At 41.4% G+C, this 16,174-nt stretch overlaps 1 protein-coding gene across 1 annotated transcript; it reads left to right on the forward strand.

Annotated features, from left to right (window-relative positions):
* The first annotated feature begins 86 nt into the window (after positions 1 to 86).
* EIF2S1 (eukaryotic translation initiation factor 2 subunit alpha) lies at positions 87 to 11,013 on the forward strand. The gene is made up of 8 exons (XM_058026870.1): positions 87 to 165; positions 2,712 to 2,953; positions 4,322 to 4,401; positions 4,830 to 4,981; positions 7,415 to 7,521; positions 9,289 to 9,386; positions 10,022 to 10,165; positions 10,468 to 11,013. Exons 2-8 carry the CDS (start codon positions 2,713 to 2,715, stop codon positions 10,591 to 10,593), a joined length of 948 nt encoding a protein of 315 aa, XP_057882853.1. The 5' UTR covers positions 87 to 165; position 2,712; the 3' UTR covers positions 10,594 to 11,013.
* Positions 11,014 to 16,174: the final 5,161 nt, after the last annotated feature.

Below are 16,174 nucleotides of genomic sequence, written 5' to 3' on the forward strand. Positions count from 1 at the left end.
CCCGCCGCCAGAGGGCGCTCGAGGGGAGCGCGGCCCCTCTCGCCGCGGCGTCTCTGCGCCTGCGCAGTGGGGCGGCAGCGGCCGGGCGCACGCGGCGGCACGAGCGGGGCTAGCGCGGGACTGCGGGGCGCGAGCGCAGCGCGGGACCCCCCGGGCCGCAGCCAGGTACCGCCGCGCGCGCCGGCTCCTCCCGGGCGGGCCCGGGGCCGCGGGGAGCGGCGCCGCTCGGGGCCGGCCCGGCCTGACGGCACCGGCGCCCGGCAGCCGCGGGGCCGCCCTCCCCGGGCCTCCCGCCGGCGCCGCGCCGGACATGGGCTCTGCCCGGCCCGCTCTCCCGGGCGGCGGCCGTCGTGGGGCAGCGCCCGTGCCGGCGGCGCCGGTCGCGACGGGCTCGGTTTCCGCAGACGTTGTGCGGCCGTGAGGGCCTCGTCTGAGGCGTGTCCAACCTCTGGAAAAGATGAATTCCAGCTTCGGGGCGGTGGGCGTAGCGTTGCTCCTGGGGACCTTCCCCAGAAGGCCGAAATGAAAACGCTGTGGCTGTGGGAGAGCAGTGAAGGGCTGCGGGAGAGCAGTGAAGGGCTGTGGGAGAGCGGTGAAGGGCTGTGGGAGAGCGGTGAAGGGCTATGGGAGAGCAGTGAAGGGCTGCGGGAGAGCACTGAAGGGCTACGGGAGAGCACTGAAGGGCTGCGGGAGAGCACTGAAGGGCTGCGGGAGAGCAGTGAAGGGCTGTGGGAGAGCACTGAAGGGCTGCGGGAGAGCACTGAAGGGCTGCGGGAGAGCACTGAAGGGCTGCGGGAGAGCAGTGAAGGGCTGTGGGAGAGCAGTGAAGGGCTATGGGAGAGCAGTGAAGGGCTATGGGAGAGCAGTGAAGGGCTATGGGAGAGCAGTGAAGGGCTATGGGAGAGCAGTGAAGGGCTATGGGAGAGCAGTGAAGGGCTATGGGAGAGCAGTGAAGGGCTGTGGGAGAGTAGTGAAGGGCTGCGGGAGAGCAGTGAAGGGCTGCGGGAGAGCACTGAAGGGTGCGGGAGAGCAGTGAAGGGCTGCGGGAGAGCACTGAAGGGCTGCGGGAGAGCACTGAAGGGCTGTGGGAGAGCAGTGAAGGGCTATGGGAGAGCAGTGAAGGGCTGCGGGAGAGCAGTGAAGGGCTATGGGAGAGCAGTGAAGGGCTGTGGGAGAGCAGTGAAGGGCTGCGGGAGAGCGGTGAAGGGCTGTGGGAGAGCGGTGAAGGGCTGCGGGAGAGCACTGAAGGGCTGTGGGAGAGCACTGAAGGGCTGCGGGAGAGCACTGAAGGGCTGCGTGTGCTGAGCGGTGTTTGTCCCTCCTGCCCGCTGTGGCTCCAGCCAGTCGCTTTGCAGTGCGGCTTTCTCCTGTACCCCAGAAGTACCGGCAGCACTGAGCAGAGCTGCATGCGGTGGGCTAGAAAGGCGAGCTGTAAAGTTTTCCTTTTTAACCTTAGAGTCGTTTGTTCAGCTTCGGCTTAGACAAAGTTTTACAAAACCTTCAGAGTGTTTTTATAAAGTTTTGCTAGTTTGTATTTTCCCCTTCTTACAAGTTAGGAATGCAAATAAGGGTGGACATGGCCATCTGAATTGTGTGGACATGTGTGCATAGCATTTGGCATTATCTTCCTACTCTGATTTTAAATTTTCTTATATCTAGGAAGCGCTAGGACTGCTGTAAAGATCATGACTAAAACTTTAAAATGGTGACTAAAATCTTCTGAAGGAGTGATGCCTTTGATTTGGCATCTTAGGCTCCTGTTACTGTAGAAAATTTTCTGTGTGTAACTTTAAGGCATAGACAACCGAACTAATCTAGTTACACATTTAAGAGCATATGGATTCATTGTCAGAAAAATAAAGCAGCTTAAGCATTTCTTCTTACCACTACCTAATCATGAAATATTGCTTTTGCCCTTTTTTCGTTTTGAATGTATAATGAAGGAATTCCCTTTTTCATGTGATTTTGTTGGGGTTTTTCACCTCCACACTAGCAGTCTGTTGTGGGGCACTTTTTTTGCCCTTTCAGTAGTTCAGGCCAGGCTAGTTCTATTATGATTAATGCCTTTGCTTTCTTTGCTGACAGTTGGCCTCTGGAGCAGGTCTTGCAGGATTACTGTGAACATACAGTGCTGAGTTTAAAAGTCATGGAGTCTGCTTCTCCCCAGTACTACAGAAGCTTCCATCTGCCTCTTCTTTTCTTAGCCTCACATGCTGTCTTATTATGTGCATGCAAAATCCTTCATGAGCTTCTCTCCAGTGTCCTCCTGCTCTTAAAGTCCAGCTGATGATCCTTGGGAGTCCCTTCCAGCTCAGCATATTCTGTGAATCTCTGAGAATGTTACACACAACTTTAGATGGCTGTGAGGTGCAGTGCCACCTTTCCAGCACTAGAAGAAGCCTTTCCAGTGTGCTGTGTATAGGCAGTGTGACAGGTGAAGTGGGTAACAAAGTCTGAATAGCAAAGCTTTTTTCTACATTAATGCGAAGAAATAGCATCTTAGGAAATGGTTTTGGTAGTGGTATTTGAAATACAAGTTAATTCATTATTTAATTTATATTAAAACCTAAACACAACCTTACCCTAATTGCTGCTTTTCCTGCCACCGTTCCTCTCTATCACCCCCAGTCCTTGCCGGTCTCTTGCTGTGTTTGCAGGAGGAGGCAGTGGTGTGATGTGAAACAAAAATGTTTTTTCTGCTGGAATTGCAGAATGCCGGGACTCAGCTGTAGGTTCTACCAGCATAAATTCCCCGAGGTGGAGGACGTGGTGATGGTCAACGTGCGCTCCATTGCTGAGATGGGCGCCTATGTCAGCCTGCTGGAGTACAACAACATCGAGGGCATGATCCTGCTCAGCGAGCTGTCGCGGCGGCGCATCCGCTCCATCAACAAGCTCATCCGCATCGGCAGGAACGAGTGCGTCGTCGTCATTAGGGTCGACAAGGAGAAAGGTGTCTGGGCTCTGTCACACTTGTATTTGTACACAGAAATGCAGATAAACCAAGCAGGTGTTGGTGGGTTTTGTCAGGGCTGCTTTTTTTTGAGCATTGAAGTAAAATAGACCATCACTGACCATACCTATGACCATACCACTGACCATACCTTCTTCTGTTCCTCTGTGTCCTTTGGGAGTTGGGTTGATGAAAGTAAATCACGTCAGTAAAGATTTAAGTGGCTCCTCACCAGATCAGTCACTGAACTGTAGTGAAGTGTAATTTTCTTTTGATACCTATGTAGATTTTCTAAGTCAGCTGAAGAGAAGGATCATTTGCTGTAGAACTAAAAATCTAGATGCTAAGCATTTAGTGCTCACCATCCATCCTGTTTGTTAACAAGTCTCAAACCTTGTTGGTAAAGGTGATGACAAGTACGTAATCGTTGTGAATTCCTTAGACAAAAGTTAGAATTGTACAGGCAGTTTTGGTTTTTCCTCCCTTTGAAGGTTTTTTAAATGTAATTTTTATTGAAAACATTTCAGATTTTGATAATGCTGTTCCACACAATCTCTAAAATCTCTATCCAGCAATACAGAAATAATAAACACTGAGCACATCTCCTAGAAATGTTACTGTTGGTATGACGTTTCTCAAGTTACATGCTTTTCTTGAATGCTTCTGAGAATAAGTAATGAATGACAGGATAAGGAAGAGCAGAGATGAAAGAGGGGCAGGAATAAACTTACTGCAGATAAATATGAAGTGAAATAAGTTTCCCAACATCTCTAATGAAATTATACTTTTACAAATTAATCTTGTTTTCATATTAACAGAGAAACACATCTGGAATTCATCTAGTGGTCTGTTATTGAACTTATTGGAGAATATATAGTTTGTGAGAAACAGGTGGAGGCCTTTTATAATTTAGAAGAGAGTTCAAAAGAAATTTTTTCGTGGGCATTTCTTTCAGGCTGAGTCTGTTTTATTAGGAAACTGTTCAGAGCTAAAGTGATGAGATGCCAGGCTTTAATTAAATTGTGTTGAGCACTAAAAAAATATGCATTACATTTGCTTCTTTGTATGCTGGAATAATTTTTTTTTCCCAAACTGTGTATAGAAATATAAAAATAATAGATCACTAGTTTCTGAGATAAAATTTGCTACTCTAAGTATTTACAGTTGAAAGAATTTTTAATCCTAATTTGGATTATAATTTGCTTAAATTCATCAAGATTTGGTCTTGTTTCTCTCTGTAGCAAAATATCAGGATACTGTAGGCAGAGGGCAAATCCTGAGCCAGAGTGTTTGTTCTTGAGTTTCTCTTGAAGGAATCAGACTTAGATTGCACAGTGGCTGACATTTTTAAAATCATCTCCCCAACAGGTTATATTGATTTGTCAAAAAGAAGAGTTTCTCCAGAGGAGGCAATCAAATGTGAAGACAAATTCACAAAATCAAAGACTGTAAGTTGCCTTTCTGTATTTAGGCCCTGTGTATTTCAAGCTTCTTTCTTGAGCAACCAAAATGCACAGACATAAGATAAAGGTAAAGCATTCAGATGTTAGGCATACTGTGATTCTCATTTATCCCTGCAAAGATATATAACCAGCTTATGTGTCCATGAGCATTACGTGGTAAGCTGCTTATTGAATAATTAATCGATCAAGAAAGATGTCAGTTAAGAACTTAAAATGTAAATGGATATATTTGAATGATCAGAAATCCAAAAGTATGTGCAGGTTTAGCACACTGTGGGCAACTTTTTATTGGAAAGATGTGCTGGTAGTTTCAGGCTCACATCCTTACTGCTGTGTGGTCTTAACACTTCCAAGTAGAAATTTTTGTCTGTTTCAGTATTTGGTTGGGGGCTTTTAGCAGTCCTTTGTTGCAGGTTTACAGCATCCTTCGCCATGTTGCTGAAGTCTTGGAGTACACCAAGGATGAGCAGCTGGAGAGCCTGTTCCAGAGAACTGCCTGGGTGTTTGATGACAAGTACAAAAGACCTGGATATGGTGCTTATGATGCATTCAAGCATGCAGTCTCGTAAGGACTTCTTCTATGCTTCTAGGGGCTTATTTCAAATTGCAGACAAGTATTTCCTAAGTAGACCTGTCACCATGTTCTTTTGGCTTGTGTCATTTGGCTTCTTTCCCAGAATCAGTATGAAGAATATACTGGTCAAGTAAATCTAGTAAATTTTGACATCAGTCTAATAGAGGAAGAACCACTGGTCTTCAGTTGTGTGTCAGAACTTGCCTGGTTTTAGTCCCAGACAGATTTTATCCGAAATACCTAGCTTTATGTCTGAAGGCATTTCTACTCAGAGCTGACTGTCACTCTTCCACTTTTTTCTTTTTTAAATGCAACAAGCTGACTTGTTACTTATCTCCACTTCTGAACTTAAGGAGCAGGATCATAAACTTAGAAATGGAATTACGAACAGAAAGGTGGAAATTGTGATGCTAAGGAAATACGCACAGAGATAGATGGCTTTTATTTTTTAAATGGAGTCTGATATTTTAATTTGCTTTCAGAGTCGAAGTATTTGGTTTCACTCTACATAATTTGCTGTGAAATTGTCAACCCTAAACTGGATTTCTCAGTGAACATTTTCAGTTTTGCATTTCCCAGCCCCGAGGTGTGTGTGTGATGCAGCGGAGCTGAACGCTAGATGGCAGTAACAACGCGGCACTGACTCCAGGAGCCAGGGCGCTCGGTAGTGTTTAAGTAGCTGAAAACCAGCTCTGCGTTTTGGGGCAAGGAACAGCTTGTGTCCTTGTTTAGAATTAATGTGTTTTGTTTCATATTGTAATGATGCTTTTCTAGTGATAGCAAATTTACTGCTAAAGGGAAAATCTGGACATACTGCTGTAAAAGGAATTCCTGATCACTCTTAAGTGATTAATAAATACTTAGTTAAACATCTATGTAATAGAAATTTTAAAAAAAAAAACACCTCTAGTTACACTGGCTGTTTTAGCTTCAGCTGTATACTCATGAAAACTCCTGAGCACAGGCCTTTTGTTGCTCACTTGCTATTCAGTTTGGAGCACAAACTTCAGAAGCTGTCTGTTCTCAAAAGATCTTTCCATCAGTAATGCCTTAAGATTTCTGACTGTGGTCGGCAAATTTTATTTGATCCTGTTGTGCTCCTACATAAATGTATAGCAGTTGAGTAGAACAATGTGGATATTGCTGCCTTCCTGGTTTTGCTGGATTGCTGTGTGAAGTTTAGAATTCTCACTAAGAATTTGGCTTGTTATTCCTTTCTTTATACTGACGGTTAGTGTTTTGAAGTTTCACATAGCATGATGCCTGTGGCAGAAATTGGACAGTGTATTTACCTTCTGATCAGTAAAAATTAAATATTGGGGACCTATTGTTGAAAGCCTACCAAATGCTTTAACAGGTGGATTAACAGGAGGATAGTTTGGAAAGAAAGCAGAATTTGTATATACCATAATTTACTTCTGCCATACAGCTTCATATTTTGATCTGTAAAACCTGTCATGTTTCTGGCTTTTGTTTGCTTGTTTGGCCCTTCTACTCTCTATACTTAGCATACAAAAACATGAAAGTTGCTGTTTTATTAGCAGCAGAGACCAATCTCTAGTATTACCTCTGGCTTTTGGGCCGTTTTATTTTGTGTTTGCCTGCTGGTGGTATTGTAGGAGATCTGGTGTTTTTTTCAGAAAACTGACTTTTTGTCTCTGCAGAACAGGAGATGTTTTTGTGAGGAACTTTTTGGTTATGTTCTCTATTTCGGATAGATTTGGGGTGAATTTAATACAGCAATAGAAAATTGATGCCACTTCTTTAAAAGAGAACTGCTAATTTATGTTGGTAAACAGCAGAGGAGTTTGCTTCTGTGATCTCTGAGTTTGAAACTATGAGCTTGGGATTTAAAAAGCCTTTATCCTTGCTTTAGCTGAGAATGCAGCCAGCAGATAAATATCTGTCTGTGATCCAGATACTGTTAAAAACAAGTACCAAATAACATGGAATGAATGTGGGTTACTTTGTAGAATGACAAATATCTTGTGTTTAAATGAAACACTAAAATAATTTCAAAACTCCAGATTCATCATGGATTTACTTTTATGTGGTATGAGTTTATTTTCACTTTGGAGAAAATATAAAATTATCAAGAAGCTGGATAGTTGTCACATTCTATTTATCTTATATAGAGGAAGCAAGAGAAAAGCCATTCCTTTGCTTAAAAAAAAAATTAAATCATTCAGGTTATTCCTTCCAGGAACAAATTGAGTAAACTGCTATGTTTACCAGTAGAAAATGCTTTGAAAATAGATATGTTCATTTTCTTGTAGTGTTTCAATGGGTTCTTAAGAAATTTCCATTTTCTTTGCCTAGTAGGTATCTAGGATTATTTGTAAGAAGTAGAATTAGTACCAGAAGTTTATGTTGTGTTTGTTCCTCTTCAGTATAAGTTGTGTAACGTTGCTTTGCTTGGCTCAGAGACCCTGCAATCCTGGATAGCCTGGATCTGACAGAGGAGGAGAGGCGTGTGCTGATTGACAACATTAACAGACGTCTCACACCACAGGCAGTCAAAATCCGAGCGGGTGAGTTCGTCCCACCTGCTCCCTGAACCTGTCTTGATCCTGGCCTTGAGAGAGTGTATCTTGGTGCAAACCATAAACTCACTTAAAACTAATGGTTCATAATGCTGATATTTGAATGGAGCTGTTCAGAATTAAGACACCTTAATCAAGGATTGCTTTCAAATTGCCTGTGTGGGTTCTATCCCAAAGTGCAAGGTGGTTTGGCTTTTATTTTTCCTCCCAAAGTGCAGATTCCTTGGAACATGGACTGGTTGTCATGATAGAATATGTGTTCTGTCATATTGCATTGGCACACAATGAAACTAAATATTTTATAGTTTTTACTGCATCTACAGTATTCTTTTTCATTATTCAGAGTTTTACATTCATTGATTCCCTGACAGGATAATTGAACTCTGTCAGCACAGCTACAGCATGCACCTTAGTCACTTGTTCATAAACATGAGAAAATAGTATTTCTAACAGGTTGATTGCAGACCATTCAGTAGAATATATCAGCTCAAGCCTAGCACATCTCTAATCTATGAGCTAGTTTGTCTCTTACTAATTTAGTGTGGCAGAAAAAGCACATGAATGCATGACTTCAGAAGACATACTTCAAAACTGTAAATCTGGCTCTACAGAACAGACTAAAGGCACACTTGCCATTAAACAGATAGTGTAGCCAAATCACGTTTTTAACTAGATTGAGAAATTGCCTCTACTCTGCAAGTGTATATTGAAGAGCATTAACACTTGCTGATTACAGTGGAGAGAAGAGATAGGCCTTTTCCACTCTGAAATCAAGAAGAGTACAAAAAGTAAGGTAATGTAAAATTCCTCTACCTATTGCTTGAGACTGCCAGGAGTTAACAGAGTTCAAAAATTTGATGTAATTGCCATGAAGAGTGCATTTACTAACATGAATAGCACTTCATCACTTTTGAAAACAAAGAGCATGTCTTCTTACTTCCTTCATGCTGCCTATTTAGTTCTGATGGTCTGTCATTAATTTTGTCATCAGCACAAGTGTAGAATCTTGCCATTGGCTTCTCTTCTCATCCTGAGGCTGACTGGGATGTTCCTCTGTGAATTTGTTCCTGAGAGCTCAGAATTGGCAGGTTTTTGTGAGTCACCTGGAAGTGAAACTACCTTCTTTGTGTAGCTTAGTCTTGTGCCATTGCTATGCAGGTCAAGAAATCTTTGTCTTTACACTGGTCAGGGTATTACAGATATCAGCAGTATTAGTTTATGCCTTGGTTTTCAAATACCTACAAAAGGCTATAGCTAACTAATTCTAACCATGTGTTAACCTTATAAAAATGTATTCTAATGCTCCTCAAGTGATGCCTCTGTGCCTCTGCTGTAATTGCTGATGGAATTCCATAACTTTGTGGATGTGCTCCTTTTTGCATTTCACTTTTCCTGATGTTGCATTTTCCCTGGTATTTATTGCTTTTATATCTTCATCTCCCCATGTAAAGTACATAATTATTGGTGTTGTATTTGTTGGATGAGAAGTGAGTGCATATGAGTGTATGGTTTTGTATCCTAACTTTTCAAAGCACAAGATAAATGTTGCATTATCTAAACAACTTAAAAAGACTCTTACTTCAACTTAAAAGTCAAGCAAATGTAATGCCTTCCTCAGACTTGGGAGGTACTGAGGCTCTCATTGTGGATGAACATTTGTTGCAAAAAAGATCTGTTAAAGCTTAAGTTAAGCTTTAAATATTTTGCAGCTCTTGGTAATGGTAAAATTTTATTATTTGTATTTCTCTGTCATAGATATTGAGGTGGCTTGTTATGGTTATGAAGGCATAGATGCAGTAAAAGAAGCTTTGAGAGCAGGCTTGAACTGTTCCACGGAGAACATGCCCATCAAAGTGAGTGTCAGTCTTAATAATGGAATCAAAGGCAAAGTTTTCTGATGCCCTTAGGGACCAGTGGTGTGCAATTGCTCTGCCCCATGTGCCTGATTTCCAGCTCTTCTCCAGCAGGGCTTTAACAAACTTCCTTCAGTCACGTGCTGGCAGTCCTGCCTGTGGTTGTGCAGTGCCTTTCAAAGTTTGGGAAGCTTTATTTATTCTGTTCAATTTATTAAAGTCTAATATTGGCACAGAACATACCCACTGTTCCTTTATGCAGTCTTAGCTGGGGAGCAATAAATTTTATTTTCAGGTATAAGATTGTGTAAGAAAAGGGAAGTTTGCTCCACTGACATTTGAGTGTTGGTAGAATGACTACTGTACCCAGATCTAGTTTTTCTTCCCCAACAGTTTTTGGATGTTAAGTGAACTACTGAGTAAGTGTTTTTAAAAAAGTTGTAAGTACTTTCTCCTTTGAAAATTTCTTTTTATAATGGTCCCTTGTAACAAAAGAAATAGTTTACTTATTCAGTCATCATAAAAAAAAAGAAAACATATGTGTTTTAATGCTTTTAATTTTTGGTGTAACTAGGCATAATATCTTTTCCTTTGTTACTGAGTTTGCTTCTTTCCCCAATCTTTACAATGTGTAGATTAATCTGATAGCCCCTCCTCGTTATGTGATGACTACTACTACACTGGAGAGAACTGAAGGACTGTCTGTTCTGAATCAAGCCATGGCTGTAATTAAGGAAAAAATTGAGGAGAAGAGAGGAGTCTTTAATGTGCAGATGGAGGTAAGAACAAATTACATTCTAAAATACAGCTTGCTTCTTTGCAATATTTCTAAAGTAGAGCAAGATCAGTAGTGCTACAAAAAATCTGAGCAGAAATTTGTTAAGTTCTTAAAAAAATAGAAAAGTCAGGACCTCTGTGTTCCTGAAATAAACAAATGGCCAGAAAATCTAATTTTCCTGGGTTTTATTGTGTGACTCAGGACGTGTTTTATCTCTTGCTCTTTGTGTAGAATCAGAGTCTACAAATGATGTGACCTTTCTTTATGACAGTTTGCCATGTGTTGTGGTTTGGTTTTTTTCAGCCTAAGGTGGTCACTGACACAGACGAGACTGAGCTTGCAAGGCAGTTGGAAAGACTGGAGAGGGAAAATGCTGAAGTGGACGGGGATGATGATGCCGAGGAAATGGAAGCCAAAACAGAAGACTAAATGTTCTGGCATACTTAGAAGAGAGACCGTATGAAAAAATTAGAAACCCCATGCAAACACTCTGGACTAAATTATTCCAGTATTGAAAACTTCAAAAGCAAATATATGAAGTGTTTTCCTCTTTTAAAAAGACCAAAATGTAAAAGGCTCTTCTAAATAACATTTGGTGCAGCAACTTACACAAATTGATCCCTTTGAAAGGAAGGTGCTTAGTCAAATTCAAGACCCAGATGTAGCCAGACGGAGTTTGCAGCCCCATACTTAACATTTTCATACATAACAATTCCTAATTGGTGGTTACAGCTCAGTGCATCTGTTCATGATCTTTCCTGGGAGCAGCAAAACCAAGCAAGTGGAACAGTTCTATCCAGAATGTATTTGAGCAAGTATTCAATAAATTTCTGGGCTATCTAACTCCAAGGTTTTGGGGTTTTTCCTCCTCTTCTGTCATATGACCTAGAGTGGTGTGAATATAAAACCTGGAACAGTATGATCAATGGGTGGCTTCTCTTTGACATTGAAAGGGCTTTCTTTTGTTTGCTTTAAATCAAGCTGAGAAATGAGTGGAACAAAATGTTTTACATTGTTTTCCTTGCAAGCTTGTTGGTGCAGACATGTTTAAATTAGCATTTCCTTTATCATCTGCATTTAGGGACCGAGAACTTGAAAACTTTGAAAATAGCTTGTTTCCATTCCAATAAACATAGCTAATAAATGAAGAACTACTTATAGTTGCACTTTGCTCTGATGGATGAATATAGCAGGAGCTTTAATGAACTTACATAATTCAAAATGGGCAGCCACTGTCTGTGAGCTCACTGCAACATGACCTTCAGTTCTGTCTACCCTGTATCCCATTTACACTGAACTGAGATAACTCACTCTAAAAAAAAAAAAATGTTTATCTTCCCTGAAGAAGAGAAACAAGATGTGTTTTCTAAACTGGAGTAAAAAAAAAAAAAAAAGAATTTTCATTTCCTGTTTTCCTTCTCAGTGGGAATTGAGGGAAAATAGTTGTGCTTTTTAAGTAATCTTTCCAACTTGCTAGATTTCTAAATGTGTTGCTATTTATTTTCTCATTGCCATGTCCCATACTGCCCATTTCTTTTTCTTAATACATTGTTACACCAGAGGGAAAATGCATGAAGGATGAGGCCTTGAGCCTTAACTAGACATTCTTATGATTGCCATGGTACAAAGTATTTGCTTGCTACGTGGTGTTGCCACAAAAGGCATTCTAAAAGGGCATACACATTGCAGTGTGTTGCTCTTCCATGCTGGGGTATCAGAGCCAAAAAAGGGTAAACACCTTTCAGTCTTTACAGATTGTTGGGAAATACTTGAATGTGCAAATTCACAAAATGAAGAAAAAATATTTTTAATAATTTTCTCATATTGTCTTTTCAGCAGCTCTGTGTGACAGCCTTCCAACTGTGCCCATTCACTAAAATAGTGATTTCACTTCTGTTAAACACAATAGGTGGGTACTTGGAGTAAAGAACAAAGTATTTTAAAACCATCACCATGTGATCTCCATGCCATAAAAATTCTGTAAAGGAAGAAGGACTGATAAGTGAGCCACGCATGCTCTGAGGAAGGAAGGAGTGCAACGAAGGGATTATACTTAGTATAATCTATGAGAGCTGTTTTGCTGTGTTAATTGGTGAGCACTGTTTCTATCAGTAACTTAGCAGTTGTTAAATTTCTACAGTAGCTACCAGAGCATTTTTTAATTAGAGCTGGAATGTGCTGGTCGGTAAAAGTCTGAGTTCTGGGTGCCTGAAAAAAATGACCAAGATGGTGAGGATGATATCAAAGCAGGTTCAGATAAATGTGTTCCAATCTCTTGTCATCCTGGCAGGAAAAAAAAACCAGGTTTCTCCCAATTTATTCTCTTGAGCATATTTCAGCCAAGAATAAATAAAAGACACGAGACACCTGGTAGATCCTTCTCATGCATTGCAGGAGCAGGAAGGAGGAGGTATAAGATGTGTTTTGGAGGCCTGTTAGTGAGGGAGCACTGGGGACTTGCTGTGCTCCTCCACTTACAGATCTTAGGAGCTGCTGAGCTGATGCCTTGTGTCTCACCCTGGCTCTTTCTCCATTTGTGAAACTGCCTTTGCTTACCAAGTGCTTAAAATAAGGGGGTTTTGTGAATGTCTCTGTTGAGCTGCTAAATCCAGGCAGCACATTCCTGCTGTTCCTTAGCTACTGTGCTGTTTGCGCAATTGTAATCACAATGCCAACACCTCCACTTGCACCTAACAGTCAGTGCAAGGGGACAGGAATACCTGTGACAGGGCTCAGCCTGATGTGTTCATTGCAAGGATCTCAGTTTGATTTTCTAAGATTGACAGATTGGAAACAGTTTTACTTATACTATCTGATAAGTGTTTAATGCAAAAGTCAAACCCAAACGGGTGTTCTGGCTCAGGTCTGGTAACCCACAGCCCAGTATCCCATTTCTAATGAGGGAAAACAGCGGTTTCCTAAAAAGGGGTTCCCTGCTTCCTTGGGGTTGTGGTTTGTCTGGTTTTTAATACAGTGACAAATCCTTGCTGTTTTCTCTCTGATTTTGGCTCACAGATTTTTTCTTTAGGTGCAGTGGACCTGGTGTGTTGCTCTTCATAGCAGAACCTGCACTTTGATTTTTAAGAGTGTAGACAATGAAACAACTGTTTCCAAATACTTCCACCTTTCTACAGTTAATTTTAAAATCGCTGTTATGTCAGAATACTATTGAATGCTTGTTGTCTTTCGCTTCTATCTAGAAATGTTTCATCAGGCTTCATTTTGATGTGGTTTGTTTTCATAATATTTCATCCCTTATTCACTAAAGGAACTAATTTGGGAGTGCTGCACTGGAGGGCAAAGTGGTGAGAAACTGCTTTGAAAGCTGTGGTGTCTGTAGTGCCCCAGTGCTGTGTGTGACATGGTGATACAGAGCATGGGACGGGGCTGTCCTTTGGGCAGGTTCCCTGAATCAGCTGTGTGAGACTTCCTGAAGGACTGAGTGGGAGGTGCAGCTGAAGCAGCACAGCCTGCACTCAGAGCTGTGGGGCTGCTTCTCCCTGCCCTGAATGCCTGAGCAGCATCCTGTGGTCTGGAAGGAAACTCTTTCTGGCCATCCCATTCCAAATTCTATAGCATGTAAAGAATTTGGGAGTCACTTCAAAGGCAAGAAAATGTCAAGCACTCAACTGCTCTTTTTTTGTTACAGTACTACGCTGATGTGGAAAGCACTCTAAAATGGGACCCTACCTGAGGAAATGGGTGCTCTTCTCTGCAGTGAGTGTTAAGGCCCTCAGAAGATGTCATGTAGAGCTCCCTAAGTTTATCCAGATCAAAGCATGTCCTTTTCCACCGGAAGGTTCAATGCCAGAACCTGCATTCCCAGCCCCTGCATGAGTCAGACAGCTCAGATCTACTGACTCATTTTATACTACCTGACCCTGAAAGATCTGTGTTTACTCAGCCTCAGGGAGCAGCACAGGGGCAGTTTTTCAACCTTGATTAACTACAGAATGAGACAGAGAGGAAGGGGTGTGTCTATCATAAATATCCAAAGTACTGAAGAAATACTTTTGAGTCGAAGTAAGTGAAGGCTCTATATAAGTAGTTGATAGAAAACCTGTTATTTAATGACCAGCTGAATCAAGGTTTGTTTCACCTTTCACCAGCAGTTTGACAATAGAATTCTTTGTTGCTAATGTTAATTTTGCCAAGATCTGTCTGCAGGGTTGTGGGTGGTCTGCATGCTGGAGAAAAGGAGCTTGTCAGATCTTCAGTGAGGACTGCTTATGGAGCAATTCTGAGATCACTGTCTGAGCCAGAGCCCCCTGCAAGCTTCTACCTGTCCTCCCTAGCATGAAATAGCGCCTTGACTAAATTGCCTGCAGTAACAAGCTAAACAATGTGAAGTCAAACCTCAAATACCAAACTGTGGAACACTGTATTCTTGAAGCTGGTTATATAAAGAGTGCATGTCCAGGAAATGCATGCAGCAGTAATGTCTCTTGTGAACCTGGACTTGAGTTTTTGGGTGTTTTTTCCCCTCCAGTGTAATTCTGATGTACAAAACATGGTGAGCTGATTTTTTTTTTTTTTTTGCTGGCTTTATCAGGGTTTTTTTTCCCCAAGATTCTGTTTCTGAATACATCTTTTATCTACAAATATATATATATTACAGAGATGGAGATTATTTTTTCAATTAACAAAAAACATTTTGTTTGGTTAATTTCTTTATTTAAGGCTACAGTTATATTTTTTAAAACTACAAAATTTTCCATTGATAACTTTGAAAATATTATATGCCAGCAGCACAAAGTACTTTTCCAAGTGTTCTGTTACTGTACTTTAGGTGGACTGAAGAGCAAACACTGGGATATGACTTACTGAGCCTGCTGCCTGCCTTTTCCCAAGAGTCAAAAGGGGTACAGTAGGAGCTACACAGGTAACTTCTGCTTTTGAAATCTCAGCCAGCATGTTTTCTCTTTATATAGAATCTTTTTTCTAACTTCCAGCAGTGTTTAGTCACCCATTGTATTTTTATGGCCTCCGCAGGACTCTTCTCTGGGTTGTCTCCAGCACAATTTTGGTTTCAAATCTTCAGCGTCTTGCTATTCCTAGCTAGAAGTTATAAAAATGTATAAAGAAATAACTTGTTTGTTCCTTTTCCTTAGTGCAGGAAAGTGTGTCCCTTGATATTGGAGTCAGTCTTACTTGACCTCCGGACTCTTAACATAGCAACGAGTGCTTTTGTTTATTTGCTATACTCTACCTTGTATTTCTTATCACAGCGCACAGCTCTGCCCACATTCATCACCTTAATTTTAGTGAGAGTCGTGGAATGCTGACAGTACAGCAAAGGCTGTTATTTCAGAACAGCAGCACTCTCTGAAATATTACTTCATATTAAACAGATTTGTCACAGTGGCTGAAGTCTTCAGAAATACAATAAACATCTGAGATTGCCTTTAGACACAAAAGGCAGTCTGTTTCAAGGCATTCAGGAGGTACAAGAGGTCACTGCAGTGTTCGAGGATCAGGCTGCTTTACTGGAAGCCTGCTTATGTAGAGATTTAGAATATTAGGTTGAGAATCTTGGTTTACATACGAAGGGGTCACTGAAAGTAGAGTGGACTCTTAGGTGCTTTTGGAGCTTCTTTGGGAAAATAAATTTTCAGCAAAAAGTTACTGTAAGATTTGTGAAAGTCTCCTTGTAATCATAATATCCTGAATGTTACACTTACAAGTTGCGCTAATCTGTAGAACTGAGAGATGGGTTTGTTAGATGAGAAATTTTAGGTGGTAGTTGTTTGGTCTGAAGTTTTGAGGAATGCGGTTTTAAAATTCTGCTTCCCCCTCCCATGCAACACCTGATTTGTCATTTTCTAGCCGTTTATTTTGGCCAGCTCGCTCGGTGGTGATTTTTTGCTTTACTAAATTCAGTTAAATTCTTTCAAGATCCCTTTTAGACATCCCTTTGTTTTACTTCCCCGAGGGCAGGTAAAACATCAGAGCCAGCTCGCTGTTTAACTAATATCTCACAGGTAGGGAGGGAGGGAGGGAAGAAACCAGG

This window comes from Melospiza georgiana, chromosome 6 (assembly GCF_028018845.1).
Source record: "Melospiza georgiana isolate bMelGeo1 chromosome 6, bMelGeo1.pri, whole genome shotgun sequence".
NCBI lineage: Eukaryota > Metazoa > Chordata > Aves > Passeriformes > Passerellidae > Melospiza > Melospiza georgiana.

Excerpts from the sequence above, each read along its gene's own strand:
- EIF2S1 (XM_058026870.1), top strand. The coding sequence starts at position 2,713 with ATGCCGGGACTCAGCTGTAGGTTCTACCAGCATAAATTCCCCGAGGTG. Across the intron at positions 7,522-9,288 it reads GGCAGTCAAAATCCGAGCGG|ATATTGAGGTGGCTTGTTAT; the intron begins GTGAGTTCGTCC and ends TCTCTGTCATAG. Across the intron at positions 10,166-10,467 it reads TCTTTAATGTGCAGATGGAG|CCTAAGGTGGTCACTGACAC; the intron begins GTAAGAACAAAT and ends GGTTTTTTTCAG.